Consider the following 19,068-nt stretch of genomic DNA (forward strand, 5'->3'; position numbering starts at 1 on the left):
CTGTCGTCCCCTTCTTCTTTTGCCCTCGATCGCTCCCAGCATTAGGCTCTTCTCCAGGGAGTCCTTCCTTCTCATGAGGTGGCCAAAGTATTTGAGTTTCATCTTCAGGATCTGGCCTTCTAAAGAGCAGTCAGGGTTGATCTCCTCTAGGACTGACCGGTTTGTTCGCCTTGCAGTCCAAGGGACTCGCAAGAGTCTTCTCCAGCACCAGAGTTCAAAAGCCTCAATTCTTTGATGCTCGGCCTTCCTTATGGTCCAACTTTCGCAGCCATACATTGCAACTGGGAAGACCATAGCCTTGACTAAACGCACTTTGGTTGGCAGGGTGATGCCTCTGCTTTTTAGGATGCTGTCTAGATTTGCCATAGCTTTCCTCCCCAGGAGCAAGCGTCTTTTAATTTCTTTGCTGCAGTCCCCATCTGCAGTGATCTTGGAGCCCAGGAAAATAAAATCTGTCACTATCTCCATTTCTTCCCCATCTTCCCCATCTATTTGCCAGGAATAGATTTTAGCAGTTCCCTTAATCCTATTTTAGCTATATTTATTGTTCAGTTAATATACATCTAAATAGCCCTTCCTGGCAACACCCTCTCCACCTCCTATATAAAAGTTGGCGACTTCTGTTTCAATGTATCTGAAGAAGTGGGCATGCAGATGAAAGCTTATACCCAGAATAAACCTTTATTGGGCTTAAAAGTGCCACTGGACTCAGACCCTTCTCTGACCCTAGCCAATCACCACAAAGTTATTGGGGATAAGAAGGGAGAATTACATGCACCGTTTTGAGCTCTTTGGAGAAAAGACCCAATAAAAATAGCATAAGTTGTTTTGTTTGTTTGTTTGTTTCACAAAAAAAACCCATTACAAATAGTAAATCACAGCACTAACTAAATAAAATGTTGTTAGGGCAAGATAGTTAATAAAAACAAAGCTAGACAGACAAATGTTGTATAATGCCGTCGGAGCCCGATGCAGAGATATAACCACCATGGCAAGTCAGCTTATAAATTTGGGTAAAGGCCAAATGACTGAACTTTTGCCCTCAACAAAGATGGCTGCCCGACACAAATACCCACAAAAACGCCCACAGGATACTCGGCGTCTCCATCAGAAACCGGAAGTCGCTCACATTTTCCCCCCTGTTGTCTCCGGAAATGATTCTGCTTTCTCTCGAGCCTCCGCGGTGGACGCAGAAGGGAGGCAGGACTCACCGTAACGCTCGGGAATGGTAAGTTATTATCCCCGATGCCTTCCTAGCGACCTCAAAGAAGGGTAAGGATTAAAGGCGCTGAGGGGCAATTTCGACTCGGGAAGCCAAATTGGACGGACGGGGTGGTAGGCGCATGCGCCACACTGGACAGGGCTGTGGGGTAGAAACACGCATGCCCAACAAAGGGGGGGGTAGAAACTCGCATGCGTGCAGCAAGGGATCTTTCATTCCCCCCTCCCCCCTCGGCGCGGTAATTCTATAGGAAAGGCTGTGGTGTTCTAGTGCGCTTGCGCGCTTTGGCAGGGTTCGTATAGTGTTAGTGTCTTAAGGAGCTTTTCCCGCTTTGCCATAGTGATGTCAACCTCCAGGTGGGACCTGCCGATCCCCTGGCGTCACAGACTACAGACATCAGTTCCCCTGGAGAAAAGGGATGATTTGGAGGGCGGACTCCTTGGTACTGTACCCCACTGAGGTCCCTGCCCTCCCCAGGCACCATCCCGGAATCTCCAGGAGTTATCAAGCCTGGATCTGGCAACCGTACTCGCCCTCCCCATTCACTGCCGGGGGGGGGGCACCTGGCAACCCTCCTTTGTCGAGTGAGGAGCTGAGATTGTTTTGCTTCGCAACAGAAAGTGGAGGCGTGCTTGAGGGACTCCAGTCTTGGATTCTTTCTGGGCTGCGGTTCCTCAAGGACAGGGAACATATTTTCCTCCTTTTTATTTAGCCTGGCAAGAACCCTGAGAGATAGACTAGTGTCTCTTTCAGTCTGAATTACGTCACCCAGTAAACTGCGATGCAGAATAAGGGTTTGAGCACTTGTCTCCGCAGACATTTAAGTCATGCAGTAATTTTTTAAATACACGCAATAACATTGTGTCCCATTTTAACATTAAGTGCAGCATTCATTACATTTTTACCATATAAAGTTGATTTATTGGGCATTTTGGAAGTATGGATGTCTTAGCTTTGTTTAGATAAATCTGCAAATATGCCTGATGCGAGAAAAAAAAAGCACTGCAAATAAACGCATACCATGCTACCTAAGCACATATATCTTACTCTTTGCCCTTGGGGAAATGGGGGGGGGGGGAAATGAAAGGTGGAAATATGTTGTTATTTGAACTTCCAGATTTCATACAATCATTGGTTTTAAGATTATCAGATTAATTTTCCTTACTAATTATGGATAAAATTAATCATATATAAATAAAAATAACCTAAAATGTGTATAAATGTACAGTAAATGTAGGAATTATTTAACACTATCAATTGCGTTTCATAAAAATCATAGTACATAGTACATTTTGAGAGAGTAAAACTGTATTTAAAAATATGTTAATTACAAAAATACATTCGGGACGGCTTTGTTATTTCCCTCCCTTGTTTTTGTTTCATAGTTTTTGCTTCTTTACCCAGTTCAGTATTTTAGTATAATAGCCAAGAGCACAAGCAAAACAATTTTCTATCAAGAACTCTCACTATATGTCCTTATTCAAGGTCTCCTCTGAGTCTCAGTTCCCATATCTGTGGTGATGAACAAGACTCATCTACCTTTTAAAGCAACAAGCTGTAAAGATTAATTAAAACAAGGAAAAGGAGGTACTTTGAGCACTGTCTCCTTGTGGCCCGCCAACAAAATGGGAATGGCTTCAGCAATTAGTATTGTGATGACATTCACAGTATGATAAACAGGAATTTAGAACAATAAAATCAGAGTCCAGTAGCACCTTTAAGACCAACCAAGATTTATTCAAGGCGTGAGCTTTCGAGTGCAAGCACTCTTTGTCAGACTAAGAACTGATCATCATAACAGAAGGAATATATAAGCAAAAGTTAATCCTGTTACATTATTAAACTGTGTCACAGCATCCAAACATAACCACATGATATTTCTGCTGGCTTTTCCCCTTGCTCTGAACTGGGGTATAAATATCCTTGTGAAACATTTTATCTTTCTCAGTCTGCGTGAAAACTTGTTGAAGCAATGTTTTAAAAGAATAATGTTACATAACCAATTCACACTAGTGCAAATCTTGATGATCCCAAATTTAGACCATTCCTGATGGATAGCCATTTTTGCTTACTGGTGCTGAAATCTGTAGTCTTGTGGCATTTGAAAGTAACAATTTCCTCCCGGCATAAGATTTCATTATGTTTTAAGGAGTGGATCATGAAAGCTTGTGCTGGAACATAATTGTGTTTATCTTTGAAAACCCCTGCATAAGATTCAGATAGTAATCAGATGGCGGTAGAGAGTGTAACACCCCCCCTGTAGTTGAGGATGCGGAGACTAAATGAGTAAGATTAAGCCATCATTGTTGCCACTATTGTAAATTTATTGGATCTTATTGTTATTTTATGTTTTTTAGGGGACGGGGTTATGTAAGCCGCCTCGAGCCTTTGGGGGGGAGGCGGGGTATAAACATAATAATAATAATGATGATGATGATGATGGCACAGTCCTAAGCAAGCCCAGCATTATTCAGTGGGGGTTACACCTAGGAAAATTGCCTTAGTTTTGCAGCCTTGGTTTTTGGCAGCTTTGTTGTGCTTGTATATTTCTGTTCCTTGTATGATATTGAACTCTTCAGTATTACAAAGCGTATGAAATATTTTCTGGGCCTTTTCAAGTTCTTCAGGTGTGCATGTGCGTGATAATACTGTGTTGTCTTCAAGCCCAGATAATAAAACTTTCCTTGTTAAAATGCTGATAGTTTCTATTTTCAGCCCCCATCCCCTTTCCCCCAGCAGGCAAAATCAAGGGTAGAGTAGATTCCAGTTCTTATCTGATTACTGCTGGGTGTATGTGCTATTATAATTTTAATACAACTATGGCATTTGTACTTTCACATTTCAAAATATACCAAACAGTGCCATTTTATATGCTGTTACACATTAAAAGAAGTATATTAATAAAGGAGGAATAGACTGGATATGTTTCACTTTTCCTTCCGGATTCCCATCTTCTAACCACTGTTCCAAAATGAATCAGTTGCTTCCTGCAGCTAATCTGTGGAAGTCACTCTCCTGGAGGGTGTCATGTGTCAGATGGCAGCAGTGCCTACAGTCCTAAACTCCTTGGTACAGAAGGAGATTCTGCTGCTATCAGGGAGGCTGATTTCCAGGAAAAGGTACTGAGGACCGGAGTGTATGTTTGAAAATCAGAAAAAGGCTGGAAGGATTCTCAGACTTGGGTGATCTCTGCACCTCTGAATCCGCCAGGATCCATGACATAATCACTGATTGGCTTCTTGTGCTTTCCTCTGATGCTAGCCCCATAATGGTTCAGTGTGGGATCAGAAGGTGTAGCACAGGCCACTGATTCTTCGATCCTCCTTCCATGGCAGACGTGCTGGATTCCAGACTGATGGCGTCGGGCACGGCGAGCCGCTCCGAAGACGAAGAGTCCCTGGCAGGGCAGAAAAGAAGCTCTTCACAGGTGTCGGGTGCCATCCCCAAACGGCGCAGTTCATCCAGGTACTGTGCTGGGCAAGATGGGGCAGGAGGTGTCTGTGACGAAGCAGGCTGTTTTCTTAGTGATAGATCTAGACTGTTTATATTCTTCCTTCTTTAGGACATTTCCAACTGTTCCAAACTTGGGGCCTTGTGAACATCAGAAGCAATGATAAAAATGATTTCCTTCATGAGGCACTAGGGCCAAGTAGTTTAAGCCCGATCTATGACTTTTGGCTAGCTTCAGAAGCCTGCCAGAACTTGTGGTCATTCCAGCCTTGGAGTAACCCTCAGGCCAGAAGTGTGGTCTGGGATGTGGAAAAGCAGCAAGGAAACATGCTCTTCCTGAATGGCTTCAAAGCCCAGTGTAAGGGAGAAGACGAGCTCCTGTCCCTCTGTGTTTATTTTATTTTTATTATTGATTTGATTTGATTCTATACCGCCCTTCCCTATGGCTCAGGGCAGTTTACATACAACATCATTGGGGATATATGGAACAAATCAACATACAACAGTCAATATACAACAATAACAACATAACAGAGGTTCTAAACAACAACTTCAGTGGTCTCAACACTAACAACATAACAAGCTAAACTCCCTAAAGAGGTCAGGCTGCTTCAGGCCATGGAGGGGATGTCAGAGGTGGGGGGACCTGTGGTCGGTCTCAGGCACATGCCTAGTGGAGGAGCTCCCTTTGCAGGCCCTGCGGAACTGTGGTGTTCACCACCAAGGCACTCATTGGGTTAAAAGAAACACTCGCCACGCATAAGCCCTGCCTAGCACTGGCCATTACTGTGAAGGTAAAAGCTGCACTCTGTGCAACTTCACCCACCACCTCATAAGCTAAAACAGTGTGTGTGGTGTTATCTGATTTGAAAACCAAATATGCCCTACTAAGAGATGTGGCCAGGGACCTGATTACATTTCTCAGGCAATGCATCCTTTTCTCACTGGAGCTGAGGACAAACTCTTCCAGGTGAGATAGTATTAATTCTGAATCTCTTTGGAGGCCCCAACTCCTGGAAATATCTGGGCTTCATTGTTGCTGCAGTGCCAGTGTGGGTAGTGGAGGAAGAAGTCTCTTGCAATAGGGGCATTAGACAATCTCATTTTGCTCATCCTTCTAGGTTCATCAAGAGGAAGAAGTTTGATGATGAACTGGTAGAGAGCAGCCTTGCCAAATCGTCCAGCCGGGCCAAGGGCCCCAGTGGGGTGGATCCGGGGCGTTGTTCCGGCAGCGAGCCCTCTTCCAGTGAGAAGAAGAAGGTGAGCGGGGCACAGGGAAGGGCCGACAGGTGTGCCACGACGGTCAAGAGCTGCTATGACGGATCCCTTGCCAAACTCGATGTGCATTTATGGCTGTGTATTTAATTTAATGTCCATAATTCTGATTCTGCAGTTTGTTTTATGTCTGGAGCTCTAATTTTTAGCATCTTTAGACTCCCCCCCCCCAGTTCTTTCAAAGAACGAGCAGAAGGGATGGAAAAGTCCATGGATATTGCAAACAATGGATAAAGTCCTGGGAGGCTGAGGTGGGCAGAGACATTGCATGTGACCCGTCCCTTCTGTTTCTGAGCTAAAGATCTTGCCTGTGTTTGTGCCAACTCTCTCTGTAGTTCTGAGGGCTAGATACTAGGGAGCTACCATGGTGTGGTGGTTGGCCACTCTAACTAATAGTGGTTAGAACGTTGGACTCTGATCTGGAAAGAGCCACCTTCAGATTCCCGCTCTAGCATGGAAGCCTGCTGGGCCAGTCAACAACTCGGTCTCGCCTGCCTCACAGGCATGTCATGTGCCTAAAATGGAGGAGGGGAGAATGAGGTGAGCTTTGGGCGTAAACAGAGAGAATAAAACGAGGCAATTGAATAAAATTAAACTATGGCCCTGCGTATTACGTGCATTATCATAGCGGTTTGCACGTGCAGGGAAAGAACTGCAGTGGAGGGACATTGAGTGACTGACCCAGCATGGAAACTGTGGCAGAGGCGGGATGCGATGCCACAGTCTGCCAGATCAGAACCTCTCATGCCCATATTGCTGTGGCTGGTGATTCTGCCTAATGCACCGTTCATAATATTCCTTGGCCAGTGTTTTGTTTACGACAGCGACGCAACTTTAAAAAACTACAATTGGGAGGTTTCCGTTAAAGCGTCACCTGGATAATTAGCTCCCAGGATCAGTGCAAAGTCCCCTGCACGTTAGTGCTCTCCTTGCAGCCCCCCCCTCCCCCCAGTTGTTTGGCATGGTTCACGTGTGTGTAAATGTATCTAGAAGACGACAACGAGTTGGTTCTTATATGCTGCTTTTCTCTACCAGAAGGAGTCTCAAGGCAGCTTACAATCACCTTCCCCTTCCCCTCTCCCCCTGTGAGGTGGAGGAGGCTGAGAGAGCCCTGATATTACTACTCGGTCAGAACAGCTTTATCAGTGCTGTGGTGAGCCCAAGGTCACCCAGCTGGCTGCATGTGGGGGAGCGAGGAATCAAACCCAGCACACCAGATTAGAAGTCGGCGCTCTTAACCACACCACCATGCTGGTGCTCTAAACATCAAGTGCCACTGGTGTAAACATGGGTATGCTTGGCACCTGATGCAGTCACCCTGCTGTTGATTCAGGTGCAGTGAGGATCCTGTCCCTTGCTTCCAAATTTTGCAACCCTATGCTGGCTTGTGTGATTGGTGGAAGGAGATCTAGGCAGTCTAATAGTTCACTGATGCCAGTTTCTCTTGCTTTTCTAATAGAAAGAAAACTTGTCAGGAGGTGATTAGCAAGGGTACCATATGTCTCTTTTTACAACTGTTGTTGCATTTTGGTTCTGCATTTCAACCTTGCTGCCATCCCAGGTGTCCAAATCCATCTCTGCACCCGCCACTCCAAGCCCGGCTCCAAACCCCAGCCTTGCCAAGCGGATGAAGAAGAGCAAGCAGCCCTTGCAGGTGACCAAGGACTTGGGGCGATGGAAAGCCACTGATGACCTGCTGTTGATCAACGCCGTGCTTCAGGTAGCAGAGCAAGGGCAGGCTTGGGGGCACCTATAACACATCCATGTTTGAGCAAGGATTGATGGGTTCTATTCCAGTTCTCTTTCAAGAAGCTCAGAGTGACTTTTACAGGGGTCCCAGGCAGTCTCCCTCTAGGTTTCAGTGTTCGATGTCTTTCTCCCTCCACACACACTTCCTTTCTACAAAAGCTATGAGCGCAGGGTGCCCTCCTATTCTCCTGTGGAAGCATAGCATGTATTCTAGTTCTTGTTCAGCATCCTGCCCGCGTTAACTCCAAGTCTTAGTCTGATGCTGCCACACCCTCAGAGATGACAGTCTGCAGGTGTTGTAAGGGGTTTCTGGATTGACAATCCCAGTGTCGCTTGGCTGGGGAGGAAGTGGATCTAGTCCACAGAATGCAGGCTCTAGTTTTGATGCAGTCTCTTTCTTTCCCTGCAGACCAACGACCTGACCTCTGTGCACTTGGGAGTGAAGTTCAGCTGCCGTTTTAACCTGCGGGAAATCCAGGAGAGGTGGTATGCACTGCTGTACGACCCCGTGATTTCCAAGTAAGTCCCATCTGCACGCGGATGTGGGTCTCAAGGAGAAAGGTGTGAGCCAGGCCTGGGCGGTGGGATTTACTGCCAGGTATATCAGGAGAAAGAAGGGCTCAGGTATGACTGTTTGCTCTCATCGCTCCTACTTGGTCCGTGTCCTTCATTCGTCTTCTCTCTCTGCTTCACCAGACTGTCCTGCCAGGCCATGCGGCAGCTGCATCCCGAAGCCATCGCTTCTACCCAGAGCAAGGTGCTGTTCAGCAAAGCAGAGGAGCAGCTGCTAAGCAAAGTGGGATCGGTAAGGAATCGTTCTGGAACCCCAGTCTTCAAACTGAGCAACCCTGCTGGCCTCTGCTCCAATTCCCATCGGCGTGAGGCCCTGATGCGGTTTTGTTTCCCTCTGTAGCCCTTGCCGTAGCTCATTTGATAACTGCCCTGATCAATACTGATTTCTTTGCCACTTCATTGAAATAGAAATTTCACTCCCACGGCCTTCGGGAAGGCCTGAAGTTGCTGTTTCACTCCAGCACTATTCTGACCCCTGGCTCAATCGCCCTTACAAGAGCACCTTGAGAAGTGATCTGAATGGTTCCCCCTTTTTACTTTACGCAATTGCTCTTTTTTTCCAGACCAGCCAGCCCACTTTAGATACGTTCCAGGACCTGCTGCACAAACACCCAGAGGTTTTCTACCCTTCGCGCACTGCCAAAGCCCTGCAGACACACTGGCAACTCATGAAGCAGTACTACCTCCTGGACGATCAGACAGGTAAGACACCTGTCTCTGCTCTACATTAGGGTTTGAGGCTGAGTGCTGGCCAGAATTCTGAACAGCCCTTTGTCCTTTCTGCCCCATTCAGTGCAGCCACTGCCCAAAGGGGACCAGGTGTTGAACTTTTCTGATGCTGAAGACATGATTGATGACAGCAAACTGAAGTAAGTGAAAGGGATGCAGGGAGGACTGCTTGCCTCCTCACAGACTGTAGCATTGGCAATTTCATCTGCACACCTGTATGGTCTTGGTGGCTGGTGAGCCCGCCTAGCAAGTTTGTTCCTTAAGACTCGTAGAATTAGTATGAGAGCGGTCACTACTGCCTCCGTTTTTCACATAAGGAAACTGGGCCAAGGAGCAAGTTCATGCCCAAGATTACCCTGTGGCGGGTCAATGGCAGAGTAGAGATCTGAATGTGGCCCTCTTGGGCATTTGCTGGCCTCTGTGCTGAGTTGTCCTTCTCCTTGGTTTTGCGTCCCAGTAGCCTGGATATGGCGCGTCGTGATGACCTGATTGTCTCATGTTTTGCCTTGTTGGGTGCTGTTGCAGCTCTCGTGCCAGAAACACTGCAGCATCCCGACCAAAGCGGGACTGATAAACCTGAAAATTATCTTCAGAACCCAGCAGGCAATGAAAATGCAGAATCATTGCTGATGCTGGAAAGGCTCTTTTAGCCATTCAAGATCTGTCTAACCTCCTGTGTCTCCCCCCCCCCACTTTCCTGTAGGGACGTACGCGACGAAGTGCTGGAGCATGGTGAGTAACCTTCTGCTCAATGCCTCCCTGTGTAAGTGGTGTGACAGGCTTCTTAGGATCTGAGCGATCTCCTGCCTGTCCAATAGGGCCAGGTCTGGGAATGTAGAGGAACCCAATTTTTGCCCTTAAAACCCCAAGCAGGGTTGCAAACAGGAGCCGGAATCCTTGTTGGACGGCTGTCGAAGAGCTGCAGGTCTGAGCTTCGCATCTTCTGCCAGTTCCAGGCTCCCTGTATTTTATTTATGTATTTATTTAAAGCAACGATATCCTGCATTTCTACCCACTTACGGCCCTCAATGCAGTGAATGGTTAAAAAGGCAGTTTAAAAAATCAATATTATAAAAGTACATGTTTTAAAACAGCAGTTAAATGTGAAGGAGAGACAGCAGGGAAACGGCAACATCTTTGCATGATGGCAGGAGACCATGATAGAGTGAGACAGACAGGCCTCCTGGGGAGAGGGTTCCAGAGTTTTGGTGCCATGACAGAGGAGGCCCTGTCATGGCATCAGTTGGCTTGGGACAGGTGAGGCAGGGCCCTTGAAGAGGATGGCAGTCAGCTGTCTTCAACTCTGTGGGAGTTGGTAGTCCTTAAGTTATGCAGATCCCAAGCTGTATCGGGCTTTTAAAGTCCGCACCAGCCCCTTGAATTGGGTCTGGAAGTAAACTGGAAGCCAACGCAGAGGGAACAAACTAGAGTGACACAATCCCAACAATCCATTGCCAGTCAAAGCTGGTGGAAGACACTCCTGTACTGATCCTTCACTTTTGGGGAATCACACTCTCAGTAGCAAATTCTCCAAAGCAGATACATTTTGGTTTGCTGGGCCTCAACAAAAACAAGGGTGCAACACCCCAGCCTCAGGACCCCTGACCTTTTATTTCATGGTGGCTCCTCCATGTCATTGTTGATCTCACACACACACTCCTCCTTCCTGCAGAACTGACCGTGGCGGACCGGAGACAGAAACGTGAAATCCGGCAGCTGGAGCAAGAGCTGCACAAGTGGCAGGTGCTGGTGGACAGCATAACAGGTAAGGCAGCCCCATCCCTGCCTCCTCTGGGTGGAAGCAGCCAAGTAAGATGGGGCTGTGGAACAGGCAGCTGGCTCTGGGGCTGGAGGCACTGCATGAAGGCTCACATTGGAGGCAGGCAGTGATCAGAAATCCCAGCATGCTTTGTACAGGTACACCTGCTCTTGGCTGCCTCCCGTTTCCAAAGGCCACCTGTGCCTAGTCTAATCCATTCTTCTCTTCTGCCAGGAATGAGTTCCCCTGACTTTGACAACCAGACATTGGCTGTGCTGCGTGGGAGGATGGTGCGCTACCTGATGCGCTCCAGGGAGGTGAGTCCATCCCTTTGCCTGTCTCCGGCGTTTTCAGGCCTTGCAAACTTTTCCATTGTGCCCTTGGAGGATCTTTAATCGTTTTTTCCCCAATAACACTGACTCAATTCTCAGTGTTCGGCAGTGACCAAAAGCTTTTCTAGCATTAACTGGAAGTCTAAGCTCATTTCTGTGGGCCAGTAGTCTAAGAATATATGCTTTGAGGGCCCAGAATGCATATGTGCATTGCCAAGGATGTAAGAATTCTACACTTTTAAGAATCTCTCTGAATGAGAAATACTTCCTGTGTACTCCTTAGGAATCCAAGAGAGATCTCAGCTGTAAAGGAGCAGGTTTTGATTCATGCTGTGATGGTAACTTTACTGACTATCTCTGCATAGGTCAAAACCCTGCTGGTCATGGTTGATGTTAGAGAGCGAAGTGTGCATATTCCTGACACTAAAGCAGATTCCCCGGCCTAGCCACATCTCCTTTTCCTTTCCTCCCCCTAACTCACCTTGTCCATCTTCAGCCACAGCTTCCTTCTCCCCATGTAATAGCAAGATAATCCTTCTCTTTCTTATTTGGCAAATCAAACTGCTAGAGCCATTTTGTCAGGGCAGAGTTCTGGTTCCCTTTGTGAATGCTGCGAACGTTCTTCCAGATCACTCTTGGGAGAGCCACCAAAGACAATCAGATCGATGTGGATCTAGCGCTGGAGGGACCGGCCTGGAAGATCTCCCGCAAGCAAGGTACTGGCGGTGGGGTTGCTGCCTGAGTGGCTGGGAAGAAGAGCTCTGCAGGACAGGCGGGGCAGGGTGGGGCTGAAAGAGGAAGCAGCCTTGGCATGCCTGAGGAGGGATGGGAAGCTGCTTGGTGCTGGGATGGGACGCTGCCGGATGCCAAGTGCTTTGAGTTTACAGCCAGAGACCTTTGGGGGGGGGGACCCGAGGGCCTGCAGATGCCATGCCTTGTCCTAAGCCTTCGGGGAGGGTGGTATATAAATATATAATAAATAAATAAAAATAAAGCAAGCAGTCTGCATTATTATTACTATTTTGTGATTTCTTGACCACCTCTTCTCCCTTGGGGCTTGAGGTGGTTTACAACTTGTTAAAATATGTACAAATGTTATTAGTTTCATATACATTTAAGAAATTCATATCCATAAAAAATGTGCCCTTCTTCCTGGCAACTAATTACGAATTGACTGTTTACCCATGACCGCATGCCCCTGCTGTCATTTCATATTCTGCCTCTCGGGTATGGCAGGTCCCTTAGTGGCATGAATGAAGAATGGGGGAGGGGGACCGTATGGGTGAAAGAGAGGCCTTTTCAGTAGTTGCCTGGCCTCAACCGTAGGCCTGGTGGAAGAGTGCCACCTTGCAGGCCCTGAAAAACTGTAATGACTCCACCAGGGCCTTAGTCTTAGGCAGCAGATGTCTTTGGGGGCCAGGGACTAACAGGCTTGCAACAGCTGACCTAAGTGCTCTCTGGGAGACATACTGGGAGAGACAGTCCCTCAGACTGTTTAGGAGAACCTGACCTGGAGCTCTACTGTGAGCCAGTGCAACTGTTTGGAGGACCAGTCAAATATGTGCTCTCTGGGGGTCTTCAGGATCCAAGCAGCCACACTCTGGACTGACTGTAATTTCTGGGTCAGGGGTAGCCCTGAGTAGAGTGAGTTACAGTAATCTAGCCTGAAAGTGGCAAGGTCTTCCAGGGCCAGGTAAGGCACTAGTAGCTTCTCACGGCTCTCTGTGAAGTCTTCAGTTTGCTTATTACAGTTCTGGGGAACGCAGTCAGCTTTTTAGCATTAAGAAACAAAATTGTAAAAATGTAAATTATTTGGTATTTTTCAGCTTGCACAGCTCTTAAACCCAGGCAGCCTTTTAAAAAAGCCTTTAACTTTTAGAATATAACTATTTTGCTGACTTCCTCTCCCCCCCAATATGCAAACTGGCTTTGGCTGCAATATAGGAGGTATTTCTCCAAGCAGTTGCTGCGGCATCTTCCCATCCCTCCCTTCTGAAGTCGGGTCTGTCCTTGCCTTGCGGCATTTTCAGGAGTCATCAAGCTGAAGAACAACGGAGACTTCTTCCTGGCCAACGAAGGCCGACGGCCTATATATGTCGATGGGCGCCCCGTCCTGTGCGGCAGCAAGTGGAAGCTGAGCAACAACTCGGTAGTGGAGGTGAGCCCTGGAGTTGGGAAGGGAGGGGGGACTTATTGAGCCAAGTAACAGAACCTGGAGAGCGTCTGATGCCAGATGGCCCCAGTTCCGGCAGTGCCTGCTTTCAATGTTGTCCCAGGGCTCTCGAGCCTGAAATAAGGGCAGGCGGGCAAAGGCGCTGTGCAACTCATTTTACTGTATCGCCAGGACACCGTAACACTGACGCCCGATAGTCCCACTCACCTGTTAAGCCGTTTTTGTCATCTGTTATATGCTATGCATTAGTTAGCTAGGACTGTTATATTTCTTTGTTCCAAATGGTTGCAAATGTTTCATGTGTTTTCTTGTTCTCTGTTCAGCGTCCTGAGAGTGAGGGGCAGTGAAGGGCAGTATATAATAAATGAATGAATAAAATAAATCAATAAACCTTGTGCTGAGAAGCTTCAGGTCATTTCAGGGTGACCGTGTTTGGAGCTGGTTGTAACGACCCCGTCTAGCCTTAACGTGGCAGGTTAGACTTGAGAGGAGGCAGAAAAGTGGTTCAGAGTAGATACGTTTGGGCAGCAACCATCGAAGGCCTTCCTTTCCCCTCCAGCTTTGCCCTTGTCTCCCTAGAGCCAGCTTGGTGTAGTGGTTAGGAGTGCGGACTTCTAATCTGGCAAGACGGGTTCCATTCCGTGCTCCTCCCCCACATGCAGCCAGATGGGTGACCTTGGGCTCGCCACAGCACTGAAAGCTGTTCTGACTGAGCAGTAATCTCAGGGCTCTCTCAGCCTCACCCACCTCACAGGGTGTCTGTTGTGGGGAGAGGAAAGGGAAGGCAGTAATATCAGGGCTCTCTCAGCCTCACCCACCTCACAGGGTGTCTGTTGTGAGGAGAGGAAAGGGAAGGCAGTAATATCAGGGCTCTCTCAGCCTCACCCACCTCCCAGGGTGTCTGTTGTGAGGAGAGGAAAGGGAAGGCAGTAATATCAGGGCTCTCTCAGCCTCACCCACCTCACAGGGTGTCTGTTGTGAGGAAAGGGAAGGCAGTAATATCAGGGCTCTCTCAGCCTCACCCACCTCACAGGGTGTCTGTTGTGGGGAGAGGAAAGGGAAGGCAGTAATATCAGGGCTCTCTCAGCCTCACCCACCTCACAGGGTGTCTGTTGTGAGGAGAGGAAAGGGAAGGCAGTAATATCAGGGCTCTCTCAGCCTCACCCACCTCCCAGGGTGTCTGTTGTGAGGAGAGGAAAGGGAAGGCAGTAATATCAGGGCTCTCTCAGCCTCACCCACCTCACAGGGTGTCTGTTGTGAGGAGAGGAAAGGGAAGGCAGTAATATCAGGGCTCTCTCAGCCTCCCCTCCCTCACAGGGTGTCTGTTGTGGGGAGAGGAAAGGGAAGGCAGTAATATCAGGGCTCTCTCAGCCTCACCTCCCTCACAGGGTGTCTGTTGTGGGGAGAGGAAAGGGAAGGCAGTAATATCAGGGCTCTCTCAGCCTCACCCACCTCCCAGGGTGTCTGTTGTGAGGAGAGGAAAGGGAAGGCAGTAATATCAGGGCTCTCTCAGCCTCACCCACCTCACAGGGTGTCTGTTGTGAGGAGAGGAAAGGGAAGGCAGTAATATCAGGGCTCTCTCAGCCTCCCCTCCCTCACAGGGTGTCTGTTGTGGGGAGAGGAAAGGGAAGGCAGTAATATCAGGGCTCTCTCAGCCTCACCCACCTCACAGGGTGTCTGTTGTGAGGAGAGGAAAGGGAAGGCAGTAATATCAGGGCTCTCTCAGCCTCCCCTCCCTCACAGGGTGTCTGTTGTGGGGAGAGGAAAGGGAAGGCAGTAATATCAGGGCTCTCTCAGTCTCACCTCCCTCACAGGGTATCTGTTGTGGGGAGAGGAAAGGGAAGGCGACTGTAAGCCGCTTTAAGACTCCTCCGGGTACAGAAAAGCAGCATATAAGAACCAACTCTTCTTCTTCTTCTTCTAGATTGCCAGCCTGCGCTTTGTCTTCCTCATCAACCAGGACCTGATTGCGCTGATCAAGGCCGAGGCGGCCAAAATCGCCCAGCCCTGAGGCACGGCTCAGAACCAAAGACACCAACCTGGAACTGTGAGTGGGTCCTCGACCTCACTGCTTGTTGCCTGCAGGAGCCCACCACGCCCTGCGCTGCCCGCGCAATTTCACGCAGCCTGTCCTTACCCCTAAACTGGGACTGAATCCTCTCAGGGGCCTTTTTCTTTGGGAAAGGAGTGAAGAAAAGAGAAGAGTCTTTTGGTCAGCCAAAGCTCCGTTGACTGTGTGGGAAGGGCCTTCTGCTCTGGCTGGCTCAGCAAAAGCAGCAGCTGTGCTTGAACACCATTGGCTGTAAGAGCAAAGGAGATTCCATGGAGGGAACAAAATGGGGGAGCGTAAGTGTCCAGTCAGCTAATAAAACAGTTGTCTGTCTCACCTGCCCTGTGATGCATTGTGGCCTCTGCCACTTTCCAGCTCCTGCCAAAACGAACTTTCATTGAAAATCTTGTGCTCTAACTTGAAGCAGAAGGTCTTATGAGGATGAAGGCGATCTGGCTACAGTACCTGCCACCCCATTGGTTGTCAGGGTTGGCTTGGCTGATCCAGCTGGGTAGGCAGGTGCCCCCCTACTGCCCTCACCGCTCTGTATGCGTCCCTCCTGAACCTGCACACTCAGTGGAAGACGACCACCACCCCAGATAGGAGGAGTTTATGATTCTTCGGTCAAGGGTTTATATCTTTCACCTTTACAGATTCATATTTTACTCTCCCTTGACACTGACAATGTCTTACAGCTCTTGTTTTATATTGTGTATAGGTCTGGTCTAAATTGTGTCACGTTTAAACTAGAAAGTAATCCAAGCACGAACATTTACACTCTCGTTCTTTTGGTCAGACTCTTATATGGCCAAAGAGACTTGGACAGACCAGTCTTCTACTGCCTGTTTTGACCTGCTGAGTTAGATCCACTGGTGAAAAAGGAAGTAAGGAAGGGGCCGCTTTTGACTGATCAAGGGATGGCTTTGACAGAAGCTGTGAGGGATGTGGGCTGTAGTCAGGAAGAGAATCTGACAACCTGGAGTGACATTTCCCATTGCTAGACACTGATCTCTGCTATTCAGGCATTTGCATTTGTGCCATTTAGCATATTTCTAGCCTGAAAGAGTAACAACATGTAGGTGACCCAAAAAGAATGGGACTCCAGCACTTTCCTGATACTTACCCCCTTAAACGGGCATTAAACTTTCTCAGGACATCAAGAAACCATTTAATATTTCTAAATTTAACAAGGTTAGGCTGATCCTGCATTGAGCAAAGAACTGGACTGGATGGCCTGTATAGTCCCTTTCAACTCTATGATTCTTTAAGTCCTCAAGGCAGCCCCAGTGATAGAGTGACAAGAGCAGGCATTTCCACTCAGCCCTGCAACAGATTCTCCCCTCCACACACACACATCTATATAATGATGATCAAGTAACCAAGAAAATTTGCAGAATTTCATGAGTTTTCATAGAAGTGGATATAATGTGGGTCCAGCCTATGCTAATTCAAGAGGAGCTGTTGGTGCTGTTTCTTATAGGAAATGCATGGAGAACATGTTGTTGTATCCCCAAAGAATTGTATATCAGCAATAGTTTTCTCTTTTGTGACTCCTGCTTCCCTGTCTGCTTTCTGGCCAGTGACATTGCCCCTCCAACCGTACTAATCCGTTCATAACCCAAGAGATTCGACCAAAGTGTACCTTTTATTTTGTAAAAAGGGTGCCCCTCTTTGCCCAGCCGCATAGCCACGGGGGACTAGCAGAAGTCTTTTTCCACCCCGCCTCCCAGCAGGGGGACTACATGCATAGTGGACCTCCCACTCCATGCCAAGCCACTGCCTAACAATCAAGCTGCCTGAAGGAAGTTACAGTTGGTGTGGATTTATATATATACATATATAAATATACCTTTTGCATATTTCAAGCATCTGAGTTTGCAGTTTTATCCCCTAACTCATACAGTCGTCCATACAGGAAGGGTCCAGCTTTTGGCAGCAAGGACTGTGGCAGTGATTCCCGTATGCCGACTTACATCCCATGAAAACATGTCTTCCCTTCCTGGGCGAGGACAAGGTTACACGGCTTTTCAACCCAACTTCCTGCCCTTTCCTCCGGTCCGTGATGGCCACTGCAGCTCCATACGGGCCTCCTGGCTTCCTCTGGTTTGCCTTCTGCAAAAGGCATCTGTGCCTCGGGCTGCAAGGCGAGGGACTTTCCCTGATGGTTCCAGACCAGAAAAATCCCAGTGTTTAATCTTTACAGAAGCAGGCCAGCAGTACTGGCTCATACTCCTGTCCCTTCCTCCTGTGGCCAGCAGGGGGTACTGTTTGTGGAGCCATCCTCCCCAGCACCAATCAGCACCATCTCGAGGCTTGTGGAGTCGCAGGCTGGAGTCCTGGAAGGTTTTGTTTCTGCAAGGTCTGGCTGGGATGCTGGGTCCACGGGGGAGGCAGTCTGGGGAGGGGCGCTTTCTCTTTGGCTGGAGCTTGGCAGCTTTGTGTGGCTCCCCTGGTCCTTGGCCTGATGGTCCGATGTTTCGGCAACCTCCCAGTCCTTTCTTGGTCCCAGCGTCCACAGTGTTTCAGGCCAGGGGGAGCTCTGTCCGACTGGTGGGGCCCACACCCAGGGGACCCTGCTGCAGGCCCCGCTAGTACAGGGTGCCGAGGGGGCGTTGTGAGAACAGAAGGTGGGTGAGAGTCCCGTATCTACCCGGAGCGGACTCAGTAGAGGAGCCGCAGGAGTGTCTGTGTGGGGAAAGGGACCGTAGGCTGAAGGGTCGGCGCAAGGGTGGGTTGGCGTCTGGGAGAGAAGAAACAACTGCACGGTCTGGCGCAGAGAGTGGAGGCCTTCGCGCATTTGCTGAACCTGCCCAGAGAGCTCCGCCACCTGCCACAGCGATTGAGAGGAAGGATACAAAGAGAACAGGGTAAGCAGTGTTTCCTGTCGCTCTCCCCTCCCAGCTTTCGGCAGCACTTTGCTTTTTGCCTTGTGGCTGCCCCTGACGCTCTCTCCTGGCCCCACCGCCAGGCACTGGGAACCTCTGCCTGTGGCTGTGCAAATGGGCAAAACCCAGGGGGAGGAGGGCAGGACCAGCCAGGCGTCGCCCTGGTAGACCAGCAAGGAGAAAGCCCCTTGCCTCTGGTTCTGGTACGGTTTGTTTTCACCCACCCCCATTCACTCACAAATGCATTACGTATGTTAGTGTTTTCAAGTTGCAACTAACTCCTGGCAACCTCAAGTCAGGCAGCTTTCAAGGCAAGTGATGGAGCAGAGGCTGTTTGCCGTGGCCTTCCTCTGTAGACTCATCCTCAGTGGTCTCCCAACTAAGGACCAGCCTTGTTTAGTTTCTGCAGTAGGCTGAGATCAGGCTACACCATGCCGTCTTCCCTCCCTGTACAGCAGCCTTCCTCAATGTTCTTACTGTTGGGAAACCCCTGAAACATCCTTCAGGCTTTGAGAACCCCCAGAAGTGGAGAGATCATGCTGAATATGGTTGGGAAGCATAGCTGGACCCACGTCCACCTGGGGCCCCTTCCCACCCCCTCCAGGCCCACCATCAAGGGCAGGTCAGTGTGAACATATATAGTCCTATCACCTGATAAATGTTTAACGAATTATAAAAATACATTAAACATTAACTCCCACCCATTTGGGAAACCCTTCCAGGCCCTTCAAGAGACCCCAGGGTTTCAGAAAACCCTGGTTGAGACAGCCTGCCATCCTTATCCATTGTTGTTCCTCTATATATTTCTGAAACAGCCTAGGGGGTGGGATGTGTCTGGCTGTCCAAGTTGGAATAGGGCCAATCAAGGTGA

The 19,068-nt window shown here is 48.7% G+C and overlaps 2 protein-coding genes across 4 annotated transcripts in view; one reads left to right on the forward strand and one right to left on the reverse strand.

The window, feature by feature from the left end:
• The first annotated feature begins 1,086 nt into the window (after positions 1-1,086).
• On the forward strand, positions 1,087-15,648 carry MCRS1 (microspherule protein 1). Of its 2 annotated transcripts, none has more exons than XM_077328775.1 (14): positions 1,087-1,228; positions 4,558-4,687; positions 5,794-5,932; positions 7,509-7,667; positions 8,106-8,215; positions 8,393-8,501; positions 8,833-8,971; positions 9,063-9,138; positions 9,702-9,730; positions 10,671-10,763; positions 10,992-11,074; positions 11,718-11,805; positions 13,120-13,247; positions 15,187-15,648. In XM_077328775.1, exons 2-14 carry the CDS (start codon positions 4,578-4,580, stop codon positions 15,271-15,273), a joined length of 1,350 nt encoding a protein of 449 aa, XP_077184890.1. In that variant the 5' UTR covers positions 1,087-1,228; positions 4,558-4,577; the 3' UTR covers positions 15,274-15,648. The 2 variants fall into 2 exon arrangements, with proteins under 2 accessions (XP_077184890.1, XP_077184889.1); XM_077328774.1 differs by having other exon boundaries at positions 1,099-1,228; positions 4,484-4,687.
• A 954-nt stretch (positions 15,649-16,602) lies between these two features.
• The window catches only part of KCNH3 (potassium voltage-gated channel subfamily H member 3), a 66,865-nt gene continuing 64,399 nt past the window's right edge, over positions 16,603-19,068 (reverse strand). For both annotated transcript variants that reach the window (XM_077328773.1, XM_077328772.1), the window contains exon 15: positions 16,603-18,139. In XM_077328773.1, coding sequence (XP_077184888.1) covers positions 17,537-18,139 — 603 coding nt within the window. In that variant the 3' untranslated portion in view covers positions 16,603-17,536. The remainder of the gene's footprint in view (positions 18,140-19,068) is intronic.

Source organism: Paroedura picta, chromosome 3 (assembly GCF_049243985.1).
Source record: "Paroedura picta isolate Pp20150507F chromosome 3, Ppicta_v3.0, whole genome shotgun sequence".
NCBI classification, from domain to species: domain Eukaryota; kingdom Metazoa; phylum Chordata; class Lepidosauria; order Squamata; family Gekkonidae; genus Paroedura; species Paroedura picta.